At 44.3% G+C, this 19335-nt stretch overlaps 1 protein-coding gene and 1 long non-coding RNA gene across 4 annotated transcripts in view; one reads left to right on the forward strand and one right to left on the reverse strand.

Annotated features, from left to right (window-relative positions):
- The window catches only part of LOC121292402, a 38931-nt gene that overhangs the window by 6932 nt on the left and 12664 nt on the right, over window positions 1-19335 (forward strand). The window contains exon 3 of one of the 2 annotated variants that reach the window (XR_005946259.1): window positions 2348-2501. The exons of the other annotated variant lie outside the window; for it this stretch is intronic. This is a non-coding gene — a long non-coding RNA (uncharacterized LOC121292402). The remainder of the gene's footprint in view (window positions 1-2347; window positions 2502-19335) is intronic. 2 annotated transcript variants of the gene reach the window in all.
- The window catches only part of LOC121292401 (calmin-like), an 84868-nt gene continuing 80604 nt past the window's right edge, over window positions 15072-19335 (reverse strand). For both annotated transcript variants that reach the window (XM_041214260.1, XM_041214261.1), the window contains exon 14: window positions 15072-19159. In XM_041214260.1, the coding sequence (XP_041070194.1) occupies window positions 18955-19159 (205 nt within the window). In that variant the 3' untranslated portion in view covers window positions 15072-18954. The remainder of the gene's footprint in view (window positions 19160-19335) is intronic.

The following is a 19335-nucleotide window of genomic DNA, read 5'->3' on the forward strand; positions in this document are numbered from 1 at the left end:
CCGTTGATTGCAAAACTTTGTCGTAGCTTGTCTATTGTAGCAGAAGATGTTGGCGACCTCATTTCATATATGTCCGTCCATTTTGAGAGTGCATCGATGATAAGGAGAAACATTGTTCCCATAAAAGATCCCACATAGTCAATGTGTACTTGTGCCCATGGCTTTCCTGACCACTCCCAGGGGTGTGACGGAGCTGTTGAAGGTAATTTTTGTTCTTGCTGACACTGCATACAACTTCTCACAAAGTTTTCTATTTCTCCATCTATCCCAGTCCACCACAGATAGCTGCGTGCTTTGCCTTCATTCTGAAAATTCCAGGATGTGCACTGTGAAGTTCAGATAACAATAGCTTTTGTCTTTTTGGAGGAACAATCACTTGTGTTCCCCACAATAAGATACCTTCCTGGCTGGTTATTTCATATCTTCGCTGGAAATACCGTTTCATTTAATCAGATTCTTGTTCTTGTGACCAACCATGAAGAACTTGCCCTTGCACTTTGGATAAGACTGGGTCCCAATTTGTCTAATCTTTAATCTGTCTAGCACATATCGGTGATGTGCCCAGGAAGTTCAATAATAAAACAAATTCTTGAGGAATTGGAACATTCTCATCTTTTACTTGCATGGGCAAACGACTGAGTGCATCTGTGTTTTCAATTTGACTTCCGGGTCTGTGAATGAAAGTATACTCATACACTGCCAAGACCAATGGTATTATTTGTGCTAAACAAAAACAGAATTACCTGGAAAAACTCAGCAGGTCTGGCAGCATTGGCGGAGAAGAACAAAGTTGACGTTTCGAGTCCTCATGACCCTTCAACAGAACTGAGTAAAAATAGGAGAGGGGTGAAATATAAGCTGTATTATTTGTGCTTCTGTGTCTTCTTTCAATGGGCATTCTTCTTTCTGACACTGACTTTATTCTTGGCCTTGTTTTCAACTTCCATTTTGGCCAGACTAATCTCAGATGTAAGCTCGACTTGAATGAACTCAGTGGTTGAGTCTTCCAGAATTTCATCATCTGTCTACTTCTTAGAAAATTCTGCGACTTTTGCCTCCAAAGCCTCTTTGGCATCACGTAGCTGATTTATTAGCTCTTTTATCTTTTTTCATTGATGTATTGCTTCCTGGAAAATTAAGTATTGTCGTGACTTCTCTGCCAACTCATCTTTCATTTTACTTAGATAAGTGCAGAACTCATTGTTTCCCTTCATACTTCTCCAGAGGTATAAACTTAGGAGGGAAACTGGCAGCGTGTGAAGGTCTTTCGACAGGTTTTCGCTTTTCTTTTGGAATCTCTGTGACAAATCAAGGTTGATTTCCTTGAGCCAGTTTCATCCTAGTATGCTTGGTCCTCTGCCTGCTACCACCAGCAAGGGTAATTTTACTATTTGACCTCCGTAGTGTACTGTGACTTTACATATGCCCTTGATTTGTATGCCTCGTCCTGGGTAAGTTTTCAATTTGGTATCAGTTTCTTTCAAATTTAGTTTACATTCCCCGTGATTCACCTATGCTCACCTATCACTGTAGTGGCTGTAATATTCACCTCCATTCTGACAGGCTCCTCATTCACTCTTATGGCTATATAGATAGGTTCAGTTGTTCCTACCTTTAAATTATATAATGAATAAATATCTAAATCTATTACTTCAGGATTTTCAATGCTGTTAATCTCATTCGGTTTTTGCTTCTGTCTGAAAATCTGTTTGATTCTGAGGTGTCCCTTTCGATGACAGAAAAAGCATTCGATCTTTTTAAACTGTGATTCATTATAGGTTTGTCTGCTTCCACCTCTGTTACCTTTATGCCATGTTTTTACTGCTAAATTATCACTTTTAAATTGTTTGCTAGTGGTGGCTGCTTCCCGCTTCGAAGTAAAACCTTGCACTTTCGCACTCTTTTTGGCTGAGGCTCCCCGCCCAAAATGGAGGACGGCGCCATTTTGCACTCCCTATATGGCTTTTGGGTCTTGCACTGCACTTTCCATTGCCAGAGCGATTTCCAATGCCTTCTGAAAATCTAAATTCGTTTCAGACAGTAATCTCTTCTGAATTGCATCTTCAATTATACCACACATCAAATGATCTCTAATCATATCATTGATAGATATACCAAACTCGCAATATTCAGTTAATTGTTTCAGACTTGCCACATAACAAGCAACTGTCTCCCCTGCGGCCCTATTCCTTGAGTTAAATTTGAATTGTTGCATCATCACCGATGGCTTGGGCTGGTAATGAATCTTTACGAGGTTCACTAAATTATCAAAGCTTTCAAATCTGGGACACTGAGTGCCAGCAAATTTCAAATTAATCCATATGTCTTACTCCCACACGTGGATAAGTGGATCACGCCCTTCTTCTCCTCACCCACAATGCCGCTCACCTGGAAGAAGAACACGAGACGTTCAACATAATGAGACCAGTCGCTAGAGGTTGGATTGAAAGGCTCAACTCTTCCAAATTGCAGCATGCTCTGAGGGATTGCTTCGATGATGAGTAAGGAAATTTTTCTTTACTTACAACAACCGTGCAAGGCACAGCCTGATTTTGGTACTTCTGATTTCCTTCATTCTTTCTTGGTATTTACCTTGTCCTTTCGTGTCTTTTCTTGCTTTTTACTCTAGTCATCAATTTGTTAGATCCAGTGCCCTGGTTTGTTAGAGCTAAAGGATCTGGTTGTATGCTTGTTTTGGAGGTGACCGAGTTGGTACCAAGACAGAGAAGATCAGTAGACCTTTCTTAGAAGAAACACATTCTGTTTATTTATGAAAGGAACTCAGCAGCTACATTTGTGTGCCTCCAACTTGAAACTCTGTCTTTACTCTTCAGACTCTAACTCAAAACTACTGACTACTGAGGTAGCCTGCGCTACTCTGCCAATGGGTATCAAGATCATGTGATCTAACATTACAACATTTGTCTTAAAGATATCTTACACATCAGATTACTACAGTCATGATTTGAAGTTTTTTAAATTCCCCAATCTTTAAACATGAGAAAAAAGAGGCTGAAGCTGTCAGTGAGTTTTAAAAAAGCCCTCTGCTGGACTGCTTTGATTCCCACACCATTTGGTGTGGGTTAGAACAAAAGTTACCATCTGCTCATGCAGTTTCATTAGAGGTCTTTGTTGACATTTCCACAAGGTCTATTATGATGTCATTATGGATGCCTGGCTGAGTTTCAAAAACTACAATTATCTCAGCAAGGGGATTCAATTACAGTTTGACTGACAGTTTAATGAGGCTATTAAAGGATTAACTATCTTTGAGGGATTGAAATAGAAATTTATTTTGATAAGAGATTTATAGACTTGAGATTTAAAAGATTTGAAAGTGTTGCATGAATGGGAGTCTTTTCACTATCAAGTGCCTATGAATGAGAGCTGTATTAGATTATTAGATGTTTATTTTTTTTCATCTTCACATACCTCCTAAAGTCTGCCTAATGTGGAAACTGGGTGAGTGGCTATGGAGGGTTGAGGCAGCATGGAGCTGTTTGGGGGCATGAATTGGCATTGAGGTGGCATTGGGGTATGAGGGGGATTGGGGGTGAGTGGGGGGAATTGATTGGCACAGAAGTGGCATGGGTGTATGACCAGGCATAAGTGGGAAAGGAGGGGCCATGGCAGTTGAGGGCTATAGTGCCTAATAGCTTCTAATAGAGCTGGGATAAAGTCCCAGCGAACAAAGGCAGGACTTCTGACCAGTCTGCCTCAGCACTTGCTCATTCGTGTAGCTGCCTGGGATCTCTCCTGGAAGACTTTCCACCTCAATCCCGAGCCCCACTCTGAAGCGTCAATTGGATCTAATGGGGCGCTTTGAACCAAGGCAGGTCTGCCGTGTTGGGAAATTTCCCGACTTCAGCTACCCCCCTTGATAGCAAAAACCCAGTTCCTGGTCTCAAAGCTTTGTGGTTGCCTTCAACTAGTTGAAGGAGCCATCACAGATAGATTCATCTGCAAGGTCACATTGGACAGGGTGTTGGAACTCTAGAAAGTAGGTTAAAGACTGAAGGGAAGGCAAGTTATATGATGTAGTCAGCACTGACTAAACCAGATTTCAGGCACTGCCCTTCCTTCAATCAGCTGACTGAAACATCAATTTTGGAAACAGAATTCCTGCTTTGGGAGTTGCTTAGAGATGAGGTTAATAATGGTTTGGATAACTGATTATAATTTGGATTGAAATTCCAACATTATCCTTCTAGCCCAAGAAAAGCACATGACTGCATTTTGTAATGAGGTGGAAATGTGAATTTTGCCTTTCCAATTCCCATACATTTGTAGACTGAAATTAGCACCTCAGCTTCAGCTTTAACTAGTAAGTCTGCCTTTTGTAACCAAGATTATATTTATGACATGTCTGATTAAAGGTGTCAATGTCATCCGTATACACTATAATTTTATCCCTGGACTCCTTAGGACATAAACCACCATCTGTTGAATGTAGTAATGGATTTTTCGTCCCAAAATCCATGAATATAATCCCATGAGTGCACTAAATGCAGATGGGTATAGAAGGACAAGGGTGCAATATATTGGCAGATATTATTGCAAGATAGTTATAGCTCTTAACTTTGTTTAGAGCTCCTCTGTGTGAGGCATAGGGAAGTGAACCACCTACTATTAATGTTAATTTTCTGAATGCAGTCTTCACCTCCTTAAGTTTGACCATTCTGAGTACCTCCAAAGACTTACACCCAATTGCCTGGACATTTTCTTTGTTTCCATATGCCAGAGGCAACAAGGTGTAAGCTTTTTCAAGAGCTGCTGTGAATAACTATGCTTGTCATCTGAGAACCGCAGCTCAAATCTAAGAACTCCACAGCCTGCTGCTTATTTGGACAATAGTTATTCAATAATTTCTCAACACTGAGGAACTTCACTTTATGCTTGGTTAATAGATCAATACCTTGCTTTTCTCTCGAAGACACAGGATATGGAAGGTTCCAAAAACATCCCATTCTTAATGACAGGAGAGCCAAGCATATCTGTGAAAAGTACAATGCTGAAGCATTTGCACTCATCTTCAGCCTAAAATGCCAAGTGGATGATCCATCTCAACCTTCTCTTGAGGTCCTACCATCTTAGTTGCCAGTCCTCGTCAATTCGATTCACTCTACGTGATATCAAGAAATGACTGAAGGCACTGGACAGAGAAAAAACAACATGGGCTAGCTACAGCACTGAAGACTGGTGCTGCAGAACTAGCTGTGCCCTTGACCAAGTTGTTCCAGTATAGCTACAATACATTAGAAAGAAAATTGCCCAGGTATGTCCTGCCCACAAAAGCAGGACAAATCAAATCTGGCCAATTACAGCTCCATTATTCTATTTTCAATCATCGGCAAATTGATGGAAGGTATTGATGACAGTGCTATCAAGCAGTGCTTACTCAGCAATAACATGCTCACCAATGACCAGTTTTGGTTCTGCCAGAACCACTCGGCTCCAGACCTCATTGCAGCTTTGATCCAAACATGAACAAAAGAGCTGAATTCCAGAGGTGAGGTGAAGTGAGAGTGACTGCCCTTCATCAACGCAGCATGTGACAGAGAGTGGCATCAAAGAGCCCTAGCAAAATTAAAGTCTTTGGGAATCAGGGGAAAACTCTCCACTAGTTGGAGTCATAATTAGCATGAAGGTGGTTGTTGGAAACATAGAAACAGAGAAAAATATAAGCAGTAGTAGGTCATTCGGCCCTTCAAGCCTACTCCGCCATTATATGATCATGGCTGACCCTCTCCCACAACGCCATACCCCCGCTCTCTCCCCATACACCTTGATGCCTTTAGAGTCTAGAAATCTATCTATTTCCATCTTAAATATATTCAGTGACTTGGCCTCCACAGCCCACTGTGGTTGAGAATTCCACAGGTTCACCACCCAGTGAAGAAGCTTTTCCTCATCTCAGTCCTAAATGGCTTACCCCATATCCTGAGACTGTGGCTCCTTGTTCTAGACCACCCCCCCCGACTGCCAGAAAAAACATCATCCCTGGATCCAGTCACTCTGTCAGAATTTTGTATGTTTCAATGAGATCTCCTCTCATTCTTGAAAACTCCAGTGAATACAGGCCTACTCGGCCCAATCTCTCCCCATACGACAATCCTGCCATCCCAGGAATCAGTCTGGTGAACCTTCGCTGCAGTCCCTCTTTGGCAAGTATATTCTTTCTTGGATAAGAAGATCAAAACTGCACACAATATTCCAGGTGTGGTCTCACCAAGGCCCTGCATAGCTGTAGTAAGACATCCTTGCTCCTGTACTCAAGTCCTCTTGCAATGAAGACCAGCATACCATTTGCCTCCTTAACTGCTTGCTGCACCTGCATGCTTGCTTTCAGTGATTGGTGTACACGGACACCCAGGTCCCTTTGTATATCAACATTTCCCAAGCTATCACCATTTAAATAATACTCTGCCATTCTGTTTTTCCTACCAAAGTGGATAACTTCACACTTATCAATGTTATACTGCACCTGCCATGTATTTGCCCACTCACTCAACTTGTTTAAATCGCCTTGAAGCCTCTTAACATCTTCCTCACCTCTCACATTCCCACCTAGTTTTGTGTCATTAGCAAACTTGGAAATGTTACATTTGGTTCCATCATCCAAATCATTGATATATATGGTGAATATCTGGGGCCCAAACATTGATCCCTGTGGTACCCTACTGCCATTCCGAAAAAGACCCATTTATTCCTACTCTCTGTTTCCTGTCTGCTAACTAATTCTCAATCCATGCCAATATGTTATTCCCAATCCCATGTGATTTAATTTTACACACTGACCTCTTATGCGGGACTTCAGCAAAAACTTTCTAAAAATCCAAATACACCACATCCTCTGGTTTCCCCCTTATCTATTCTGCTAGTTATGTCCTCAAAAAACTCCAGTAGATTTGTCAAACATGATTTCCCTTTCATAAATCTATGCTGACTTTGTCTAATCCCATTGCTATTTTCTAAGTGTCCCGTTATCACATCCTTTAAAATAGACTCTAGCATTTTCCCTACCTAACTAACTAACTTACAGGTTAACTGATCTGTAATTCTGTTTTTTCCCTCCCTCCTTTTTTTAAATAGTGGGGTTACATTTGCCACCCTCCAATATACTGGGACTGTTCCAGAATCTACAGAAAGTTGGAAGGTGACAATCAACGCATCCACCATTTCCATGGTCACCTCCTTGAGATGTAGAATATCAGGTCCAAGGGATTTATCGGCTTTCAGTCCCATTAATTTCTCCAGCACTGTTTTTTTGTTAATACTAATTTCTTTCAATTCCTCCTTCTCACTAGACCTTTGGTTCCCTAGTATTTCAGGTAAGTTATTTGTGTCTTCCTCCGTGAAGACAGAACTGAAGTAGTTGTTTAATTGCCCTGCCACATTCTTGTTCTCTATTATAAATTCTCCTGTGTTGGAGTGTAAGGGACCTACATTTGTCTTCACTAATCTTTCTCTACTTAAGTATTTATAGAAGCTTTTACAGTCCTCTTTTATGTTCCTTGCAAATTTACTCTCATATTCTATTTTTCCCCTTGTAATCAATCTCTTGGTCCTCCTTTGCTGAATTCTAAACTCCTCCCAAACCTCAGGCTTGCTACTTTTTCTAGCAACTTTATATGACTCCTCTTTGGATCTAATATGATCATTAATTTTTTTTGTTAGCCATGGTTGGGCCACTTTCCTGCTGTGTTTTTGCACCAGAATTGCAATACATACATACGTTCCTTAAATATTAGCCATTGCCTATCTACTGTCATGCCTTTTAATGAAGTTCCCCAATCTACCTTAGTCAACTCATGCCTCGTACTTTCATAATTTCCTTTGTCTAGATTTAGGACCCTGGTTTCAGTTTGGATTACTTCACTTTCCAACCTAAGGAAGAATTCTATCATGTTACGGTCACTGTTCTCTAAAGGACCCCACACAACAAGGTTTTAATTAACCCCTTCTCATTGCACAAAACCAAATCTAGGATAGTCTGTTCCCTAGTTGGTTCCTCGATGTACTGGTCTAAAAAACCATCATGTACACACTCCAGGAATTCATCTGCCACAGTATTATTGCTAATTTGGTTTGCCCAGTTTATATGTAGATTAAAGTCACCCATGATTACTGTAGCACCTCTGTTACATGCATTTCTAATTTCCTGTTTAATACTGTCCCCTACTGTTTGGAGGCCTATATACAACTCCCACTAATGTTTTCCGCCCCTTGTTGCTCCTTAGTTCCACCCAGACTGATTCTACATCTAGATTTTTTGAGCCAATATCCTCTCCCACTATTGCACTGATTTCATTCTTAACTAACTATGCCATCCCACCTCCTTTTCTTTTTTGCCTGTCCTCCCTAAATATCGAATACCATTGGACATTCAGTTCCCAGCCTTGGTCATCCTGCAGCCATGTCTCTGTAATTGCAATCATACCGTACCCATTTACATCTATTTGCATTGTTAATTTGTCTACTTATTGTGAATACTCCATGTATTCACATACAATGCCTTTAGGCTTGGCCTAAATAGCCAAGTGGTTATGGTACTGGGTTTGTAACCCCAAAATCGAGAGTTCAAATCTCACAATGGCAAACTATGAAACAATGTAACTTCATCTGAAACAGATGGAAACGGGTTTGTACTCGAAAGAGTTACAATGCCTTTAGACTTGAATTTTTACACATTTTTTTGTCCTATGGCCCTATTTGTTGCTAGCCCCTGTTTCCTCTGCCTTCCATTTTTGCTTTTTACTTTTCTGTCTTTCACTTCTATCTTTGTTTCCCTCTCTTGTGTCTCCCCACTCAGGTTCCCACCCCCCTGCCACTTTAGTTTAAACCCTCCCCCACAGTACTAGTGAATAGCCCTTTGAAGATATTGGTCCCAGTCCTGCTGGGGTGCAACCCATCCAGTTCCATCTTCCCCAGAATTGGTCCCAATGCCTCAGGAATCTAAATCCCTCCCTCCTACACTATCTCTCCAGCCATGTATTCATCCAGTTCAATTTCCTATTCCTGATCTCATTGGCACGTCACATTGAGAGTAATCCTGAGATTACTACCTTTGAGGCCCTGCTTTTCAATTTATTTCCTAGCTCCCTATATTCTGCTTGCAGGACCTCATCCCACTTTTTACGTATGTCATTGGTACCAATATGGACCACGACTCCTGGCTGTTCACCCTCCCCCTTCAGAATGCCCTGCAGCTGCTCAGTGATATCCTTGACCCTCGCACTAGGGAAACAACATACCATCCTGGTGTCACGTCTGTGGCCACAGAAACATCTATCTGTTCCCGTTACAATAGAATCCCCTATCACTATTGCTCTCTCATTCTTTTTTTGTCCCTCCATGTTTAGCTGAGCCACTCATGTGCCAGTTGGAGGCCAGTCATCTCAGCTTCAGGATATTGCTGCAGGAGTTCCTCAGGATAGTATCCTAGGCCAAAACATCTTCAGTTGCTACATCAATGACCTCGCTCCACCATAAGATCAAAGGTGGGAATGTTCGATGATGATTGCACAGTGTTCAGTATCATTTGCAACACCTTAGATACTGAAGCAGTTAATTGTATGCAGCAAGACCTGGCGCAGAATTTTCCCGTTGGCGTGCGGGGGTGGGCCCTATACGTCCGCACGTAAAATGACACGCAGTGACGTTGGGCAAGTGTCCTGACATCACCGCGCGCCATCGTGATATTTCGTTGGGTAGGCGCGCGATGATATCCGATGCGCTCCCGCCATTAATTAACAGGCCACTTACTGCCTTTGACTCACCAATCGATGCCAATTTTTCAGCGCTGATGCAATCTTTGAGTCAGTGCACGGGTGCAACGGGAAGGCGGGTAGGACACATTTGTATAAACCTCATCCATGGATGGGATAAGAGGGCTCATTGGGGTCGTGAGTATGCTCTGTCAAATATTGTTTTTCAAAGTTATTGAAACTTGCCTGTGTGATCTGCAATACTTCAAAACCCATACCAGCTGCTTTGTCTGGACTCTTAACCTTCTGGTCAGCACTCTGCAGTAAGGCATCTTTTCTGGGCCTGCAGATTTCAGGAAGTCTTCCCTTAGCCTGGAGGCACCTCTTCTGAGGAGGGAGTGCTAGAAGGGGGAGAAGGCCAGGAGTGCACATTCATCTTCCAGGGGAACCACCTTTGGGAGGACAGGCGAAGGCACAAGAGGCGCAGGGCCAAGAGGTAGACCAAGGCAGAAGGGGGCGCAGAAGACGCCACTATCCTGCTGCCGGGGTATATGGGCGGCAAAGCAGCTACCTCAATATGTCTGAGGTGCAGTGCCGAAGGAGGCTCTCTCTGCCAAGGGAAACAGTTAACTATATCTGTCAGGTGATTGGGTCTGAGATCTCCGCTAAATGTGTGGGTGGACACCCCATGCCAGTGGCTCTGAAGGTCACAGCTGCCCTCAACTTCTATGCCTCTGGCTCTTTCCACGGGTCAGTGCGTGATCTGTGCGGTGTCTCCCAATCAGCTGTCCACACTAGTGTCAAGCAGGTTACAGACGCTCTGTTTAGGCGTGCATTGAGCTTCATCCGCTACCATTGGGACTAGGCAAGCCAGACAGAGTGAGCCAGAGGCTTCACAGCAATTGCTGGCCTCCCCCGCATCCAGGGTGCAATAGACTGCACACATGTGGCCATCAAAGCGCCAGCAGGTGAGCCCGGTGCCTTCATCAACTCCATGAACTTGCAGATAGTGTATGATCACAGCACCCACATCCTCAGACACTCCCAGGTGCCGGGGCTCTTCAGTGCTCCAGCCCGGCTTGATGGATGGCTGCTGGGTGACAAGGGCTATCCCCTCAGATGGTGGCTCATGACACCTCTCCGCCATCCAAGAACAGAAGCTGAGCAGTGGTACAATAGGAGCCACGCCTCCACAAGGGCTGTGGTGGAGAGAACCATCGGTCTTCTCAAGATGTGCTTCCAATGCCTGGACCGTTCGGGGGCGCACTCCAGTACCCCCCAGATCATGTGTCGGTGATAGTGGTTGCATGCTGCACCCTCCACAATCTTGCGCTGGAAAGGGGGGATGTAGTTTATGATGAAGATGTCGACGCAGTGGCTGCAGCTGCACAAGATGGGTCCAGCAGTGAGTCCAAGGGTGAGCACATACAGGGAAATGATGAGGGGGTAGACACTGACCCGGGCATACTGCAGGGAGGCAGGGACACCCAGGAGACTTTAATCCAATGAACCTTCAGCTAGCACACCACATATGGACCTCCAGGACAAGCCTGGGCTGTAGGCTCCATACTCGATACTTAAGTGCAAAATCTGCCAGGTTAGGAACAGTAACTAAGGGCCTTGTTAATAAAGCTGAATGTCCCACAAAGCACTCATAACATTTTTGGAAACCATACACATGCAGAAGAGGCACCCTCAGTCATGGTCACATGTCTGAATTTAATATTACAAGGAAAGAAACTTAAGCTAAAAAAATGACAATGGTGTTCCAATTCAAAGCAAACCATAAAGACCTCATCTCAGGCCAACACAAAAGCACCAGTGATAAACCCATGGTGTGCCTAAGGTGCCTTATGTTTACGTTTCTGGGTGCTACATCTTGGTGCTGCCCCATCGCTGGGAGTGGCATCTGAGACAGCCTGCTGACTCTGCTGTCCTGTTGGCCTCAATGACCTTGGCGGTTGTCCTTTGGCCCATGGAGCCTGTTCTAGCCCCACCTGGGAGGGATCTGCCAGTTCCACAGCTGGCATCTCCCCAGTCATCGCAGCTTCATCAGATGCTACGGTCACTGGGAGAGGGGCGGTGGAGCTGCCGCCCTCATCCGGAGCATCCTGAGAGATGTCCGTAGAGACAACAGGCAGCTGCTGCTGCGCCGATGTGCGGTTGCTTCGGACCGCCCAGCTCACTGTGGATGGATGGGCACCGAGCTGGGAAACTTGGTGCCCAGACCATCTCCCACACTGACACTGACCAGCTGAGGTCAATGCCGATGTGAGGGTTCGCTGCTCTGAGCGCATCCACAGGAAACCCTGATGGGTCTTCTGGAGGAGCCTCTCCACAAGAGTCACCACTCTCTCCATGGAGGATGCATGGCGCTTGGACATGTGGCTCATTGCTTCGGTGATCGTCCGTGTAGACTCCTCAACCACGGAGACCAAGCCAAGCAGAGCCTCGTGTATCTTCCCCCAGATGCTCCCGCACACCCGGCTGCATTTCCTGCCCCTGCTGTGTCGTGGACAACTCCAGAGGCACATCATCAGGCACCGACTGAGCATGTGCCTGGTCCCCTACAGTCCTCTGACTGCTGGCGCCATGGGCACTCTCTGTCTCTGCCAGCTCCTCCAGTGACTGTGAAGGGCCCTCACCGCTGTGCCCCGGGACACTAGCCGATGTTCTAATTCCCACCGAAGTGCTAGTATTGGTGTTGGTGCCTGCATGTCAGAGATGATGTGACGCTGGTGAGACTTCAGGGCCCTCAGGTGTGAGAGGGGGCCTCTGCTGCTCCTCCTCCTGGCCCTGCTCTGATGATGCTGGGAGGAAGAACAAGGACATTGTCTCCACGTTATCTGATCCAACGACAAAGTCCATCCCTGTCCCCCGGATCATTATGCACTCATCCTTCCATAAACAATGGCCATGTCATTTTGCAAAATGAAATCACTTAACATTCAGCGCTGCTATAGCAGTTGGGAGAACAATGCTGACCTCACTGCTGGGCACACATGCCTGGCTGTGGCACCCCAGCCTCACTGACACCAGTGGATCTGGGCACATGGCGCCTCTCCAAATCCAGGGCCTCCTGCTCAAACCGGCTGAGAATGGCTAACCATGCCTATCCACTGCCAGTCCTCATATGCTCTGCAACATTATAAGCATTCTTCTCCCGAAAATGAAAGAGCATTGATCTGTGCAAACTGCACATGGACTCTCTTCGCACATCACAACCAGAATGGGACATTGCAGGGCTCCAGTGCCTCCTCACCCCGCTGCTGCCGAACACTCACACAAAGATGCTAGGCCTGTTTCCTCCCACACCCCTTGGCCACATGCTGCCTACATCACATTAGGCACCACATTGAATAGTCTTCCTTAGCAAGGAGGCACAAGCACGTGGAGCGCAGAGCGCAGCAAATGGTTCATTGCCATGCCACCTTGAAGCTCCCCTCCCAGCACGTCATCACCCTGACTTGGACATGTCCTGGAGTTCCAGCACAGAGCCTAGGTGCAGCTCCTCCAGGTTGCCCCCAAAACAGTCATGTGGGTCTCAGTATACCACATGCTGTGGGGGCAGAACCCCTTCATCACCCTCTCAGGCTGACCTCAGCATGGGCAATATCTGCTAGCCCACCTGGCAAAGGACACATGCCGTCAAAGATTCAATGCAGTCACTACACTCAGACTTGAGGAAGTGGGGAGGGCTGCAGGGGGGAAAGCCAACCTGCTGGGTTAAGTGACCAATGTCAACATTGCCCTCACCCTTCCAGAGCGCAACAAGGCATTGAAGTGCTTGCGACACTGGATCCAGGTGCACCGAACCACATCACAGGAGCTCACCACCTCCTCCCAGGCACGATTTGTAATGTGGGGGGGCCTCTTCCTCCCGTCCTGGGGAACCAGCACCTTCCGCCGTGGAGGGCAGCAAGGCAGCCATCGGAAAAAAGAGGGGCATACTGGCCCCCCACCCTACTCTCTGGCCTGGCCTGTCCCGATAGCCCACCCTCCGGCCTGGCCTGTCCCGATAGCCCACCCTCCAGCCTGGCCTGTCCAGCCCCGATGGCCTACCCTCTGGACTTGAGTCACCTCCATTGCCCCTCTGCAGAGCCCTTCGCCTAGCCATCACGAGCAGCCTTTGCAAGGCTGCCAGGCCTTCCTTTATACAGGTCACCAGGTCGCCATTGGACCCGGCAGGCTGAGTCCATCCACCACCGCCCGCCCGCTCCCACTATGCATGGGAGTCGAGAAGTACGCTGGGCCGGCCTTAATTGGCCAGTCCGTGTAATATGATGGTGCGGACTGATCGCGAGCAGCAACTGGATCCATGCCTGCTCTGCCCCCTCCCTCCGGCCAGCCAGAAAATTCTGCCCCTGGACAGCATTCAGGCTTGAGCTGATAAACGGCAAGAAACATTTGTGTCACACAAATGTCAGGTAATAACAATCTCCGACAAAGGAGAAGCTAACCATCTCCCCTTGATGTTCAATAGTACTGCCATTGGATCACCTAGTATCAACATCCTGGGGGCTACCATTGACCTGAAACTGAACTAGACCAGCTATATAGATAATAAGGATAATAAGAGTAGATCAGTGGTTGGGAATTCTGCAGCAAGTAACTCACCACCTGACTCCCCAAAGCCTGTCCATCATTTGCAAAGCACAAGTCAGGAGTGGGATGGAACACTTTCCACTTGCCTAGATAAGTGCAATTTCAGCAACACTCAGGAGGCTCAACGCCACCCAGGTCAAAGCAGCCTGCTTGATTGGCACCCCATTCACCCCCTTAAACATTCAATCCCTCCACCACTGGAATAGTGACAGCAGTGTGTACCACCTACAAGATGCTTTGTAGCAACATGCCAAGGCTCCTTCGAAGGCATCGTGACTTCTATGACCTAGAAGAACAAGAGTAGCAGACTTAGAAATATAATTACTGTTCCTTCACTCTTCCTGAATCAAAATTCTTGAACTCCTGTCCTGACAGCTCTGTGGGTGTACCAGATGGACTGTAGTGGTTCAAGGTGGCACTCACCCATGAGCTAAGGGCAATATATGGATGAACAATATGTGCTAGCCTTGCCAATGGTGCTCACATTCCAAGAATGAATAAAAAAAGGCTTCCATCTCAATCTTGGAGCATAGTTTCAATATTCTTGCAGCAAGATACTTCCTTAGATTGGTTAATAATGAATACTGATTTGATCCCCTGGTTTACCCCATTCTCTGGCATTGACCACTTGCCTCGATATTGTGCTGCATCCTGTGAAACTGTTTCCATTCAGGAGATTGCCTCATATTGATTGGATGGGGAAATATTGGATGAGAAGAGAAAAATTAATCGACTAGAAAGTTCAAGACCTGGTTCTAATTATTGTTTGAAATAACTTTTATTCACACAAACTATGTTTTACAGAAGTTCCCAAACTTTGACAGAAAATATACACCATTTCGTAGAAATATTAACATTGTGAAAAGACTTTCATTTCAAGAATCATATAATCCTAACCGCTATCGTGCTTTGTGCTCCTAAGCAAGTGTCCTCGAGTGATATAGAGGGTCCAAAGGCCAAAGACACCCAAATTCTATCTGCAACAGGAACACAATACAGGCAATCTCTGCAGGTGTGTTTCTGGAGTAGCGGAGTTCCACTCTCCCAGCAAAGGGCAACATGGGGTACCTCAGTACTGATGGGTAACCATCATAACGTCATTACTTAAACATTAAAAAGTTTCCAAAAAGGCACAGTTTTTGTTTTTCCTGTACAAATCAATTAATCTTACTGTATTTTAAGTCATATGGAGCTACTGATGACTGGACCTGCCAGTATTCCTATAAATTAGCTTAAGAATTTTACTGTGTCTATATAAATCTCAAATATCTGCAGCACAGCAAAACGGGCCTGTGGTGCTCAATTCCAGCCCAAGACAAACAATCCCTTTTTTCACAATTTTTTGCCCCACCATCCTTAGTTGAAGGTGATGATTCTTACTGGTACAGTACCACAGGTGCCCACCTCAATATTCACATATGACGCCAGATGATGATTTTAGATAGGCTATTTGACCACAGGAGGCCTCACAGGAAAACCAGATCATAGAAAACTTTCAAGTTGGCAAAATCAGTGTTAATTGGACCACAGTGGCTTCAAAATGAGGTTGGCAGACTTACTGGCCATTTGTACCAATGATCAGCTGCCACCATTTCTACAGTGGCATAACGGCAGAAACCAATGCACTTGTCTGTTTCAGGAGTTAGGTCCATTTTAATACATAAATCATAATCCTACGGTATACATAGGGTTCCAATTACCATTTTGCCAGAACTGGTTGGAGCCTGCATCACACTCTTTCTGATCAGTTATATTTATGGGGAGGCTCCAACAGATTAAAGTTTCTAGTTATATTTTTGGGGCCAGGAGGAGCAGGAGTGTAAGCCTAGACAAGGAGCTGCAACAAAGTACAAGAATATGGGAACATCAGGGTCCAACCTCACCCTGTCCTCACCTAATTGTCATGTACATGTTACAGCAGCAGGGGGTCACTGGATAAAGAGAAGGAGCAAGAACCCAGACAGATTTGTCTCCTTTATTAATCAGGGTAACAAAGTCCTACTGCTATCTTGACTGAAGCTAACTAACTTAGTTTCCATAATGCAGAGAAGGCTGAAGGGGGAACCTGATAGAGGTATACAAAATTATGAGGGGCATAGATAGGAAGAAACTTTTTCCCTTAGCAGAGGTGTCAATAATTAGGGGGCATAGATTTAAGACAAGGGGCAGGAGGTTTAGAGGGGATTTGAGGAAAATTTATTTCACCCATCACAGTATTTAAGAAGATGAGCACTTGAAAGCCATTGCATACAGGGCTATGGGCCAAGTGCTGAAAAATGGGATTAGAATAAATAGGTGCTTGATGGCTGGTGTGGACACGATGGGCTGAAGGGCCTGTTTCTGTGCTGTGTAACTGTATGACTCTGTAACTTAGTACAGACTGCAGAGCACACCTGAACCTTCTATGTGTTTGTCTCAGTCTTACACCTAACTAAGCATTTACCTACTAAACCTCAGGGGTGCTGTCCAGCCTGGTCTTAAACAGAGAATCTACGGATGAAGGGAAATACTTAAATTGTAACTTCTGTATAAATTGCCCTTTCTTTCTCATTTACAGAATACCACAAAATGGTGTAGAAGGCATTCTAATTTGCAACATTGGGTTACCTTCCTTGCTGTGACTGTCAGGGAGTACTTATAGGTTTGTTAAAGTAATCTGATAGTACAAAGTATTAACTAACTGAGGTAATACTCAGATGAGCAGTGTGGAACAGCATATTCCTGATTGCATTATAACCAGAGATTTTTTGAGGAAGGCGGTGGGGGGTGGGAAAGAAGCCAGATTAAATAAATATTATGGATCTGAGAATACCGTCATACTATACTGTAAGTGTTCTGGGCATTGTAGCACTGTACCATTCTGGTTTATGTTGAATGAGTGGAATTCAACAAAATGGCAGTGGGGATACCGCAGTTAGTTGTGGTTTGCCTCCGTAGACAAATAAAGTTTCCTGTTCCTGGTCACTAACCAATGGTTCCTGCTTTCAGGCCCTTGTGTGGACAGGATCAGACTGGATCATGATGTACTCATAGTTGCATCTGCTGCCACACTCATTATATGTTTCTGCACAAGATTTCATAATAGTACTGGCAGCAGTTGTGGAATTTAGTTCAGCTGAAGTTTCTACTTTATCGGGAGAAGGGGTAAACTCTTCAATCGTAAGGTTGAACTCCAACAGTTTAACTAGCCAAGAATTAGTTCAATTTACTAAGAATAAAACACACACACAATCAATGAAGTGCAGCCCCTATACACAAGTTGTAGAAACAGTTAAGGCCCAGCCTCTACTTTCAGTGGCAGTTTAAAGCATCATTTTAAGTGCAGTTTCATAATCTGGCTGAAAGAGAAAGAAAATACAGAGAGATAAAGCAGCACAAAGTCTGCCAAGTCTTTGTGTCAGATTTCCAGTCTTTGGCTTATGAGTTTCTATTCCAACATTATTTAGTACCCATCAGGATCACAGGACCTACAGCAGATAAATAATGAATACTTCTCTAAATATGATTATGCAGGAGATGGGAGAAAATTCTGCATTTAAATAAAATATTGTGAATGTTTCAAGATGCATCATGTTGTGCAAACATCTACCACTGCAGGTTAGTAGGAGGATGACAAGTAGCCATGGTACTTTATTCAACATACCTCAATGATGGGGCTGATAGGGCGGTGATAACCTGGTCCACTTCCTAGTAAAAGTTTATAAAGTGTAGTCAGTGAAGGATTGGAAGCAGATTGTGAACTGACCTTCCAAATTAGTCCAGGCGATAGGGAGCCAACTTACAGAGTTTGAAACCAAAACCATTAAAACTTGGCACATCAGCCTGGGTGTATTTTACCAATATCATCTTATTGCACAAAATATAGGCTGATTCATCAATCTTGCACACCCAGTGGGGAAAGTCTCATTCAGCAGGAGTGCAGATTGGGGCTAGGGGTACAGCATTGATTGTCCAGCCTCTCTCTATTGGAAGTGCAGGATCACAGGATTCATACCTTACATTCCCATCTCATTTGTCTTTGTGTTTAAATCTCAAGCCTTTATTTTGTTACCTTGAGTAACATGTTGTTTTAATCTATTTACATTCCCTTGTTTTCTATTCTCAATTTTTGCATTAACATAACATGTCGCACTGAAGCTTATTGATGAAAAAGCATTATCCAGCCAGAAAAGTAAAATATGAAAAAGGCTTCATTTTTATATATAATATATAAAAAGATATAAAAAAAATTGTTCCTTGTTGTCATACCATTCACAGGAAGCTTATATTGACTTGAAACTCATACCCTACTGTGCACACATAGAAGGTCTGTGATATGTTTGCCATTCCTTTGAAGATTTGCACATGCCCAAATGAATTTACTTAATCTGTAACTAGTCCTCATCAGGTCATCTCTTTTAAATCAAACAATCCAGATTAATGGAACAAAACGATTTCTCGGGTTTATACCCAGTTCATACAATCGTGCAAACTGGCCATTACCCTTTATTTGTTAAAGACATTGGAACTTTGGGATTTTACCATTTAAAGTGGGATGTCAGAAAAATTCCAGAATCACATTTAGCTTAAAAATAAAACTCAACAATACAAAGCTAGTCAGCAAACGTAAAGCAGAGAAATAATTTTAACCCATTTGATATCATCAACTGGATGTGAACTGGCCCAGAGACTCCATGTCGAGATGCAGAAGGATGATCAGCCAGTATACTACCATCCAGAGAAGAAGAATCAGGTACGGTAGTTGAGGATGATCAGGGGATCCTGGAGGCGCCTTATCATGAATAACAATGGCAGCTGGGTGCCACATTGCTTCCAATACACTTGCATTGTCGGATTGTGGGGCTAATCTGTGGGAAAAACATCAATGCAAAAATGAATGCCGAGAGAAGATTAGCAAGTGCTGAGGTTCCTATCACATCTCACATTTGTAGAATTATATCAGTGCTAGGTACACTTCAATACAATGCCAGACACAGGAGTGGTGTCCTACTCACCATGACTAGAACTTAATAAAAAAAGACCC

This window comes from Carcharodon carcharias, chromosome 20 (genome assembly GCF_017639515.1).
Source record: "Carcharodon carcharias isolate sCarCar2 chromosome 20, sCarCar2.pri, whole genome shotgun sequence".
NCBI lineage: Eukaryota > Metazoa > Chordata > Chondrichthyes > Lamniformes > Lamnidae > Carcharodon > Carcharodon carcharias.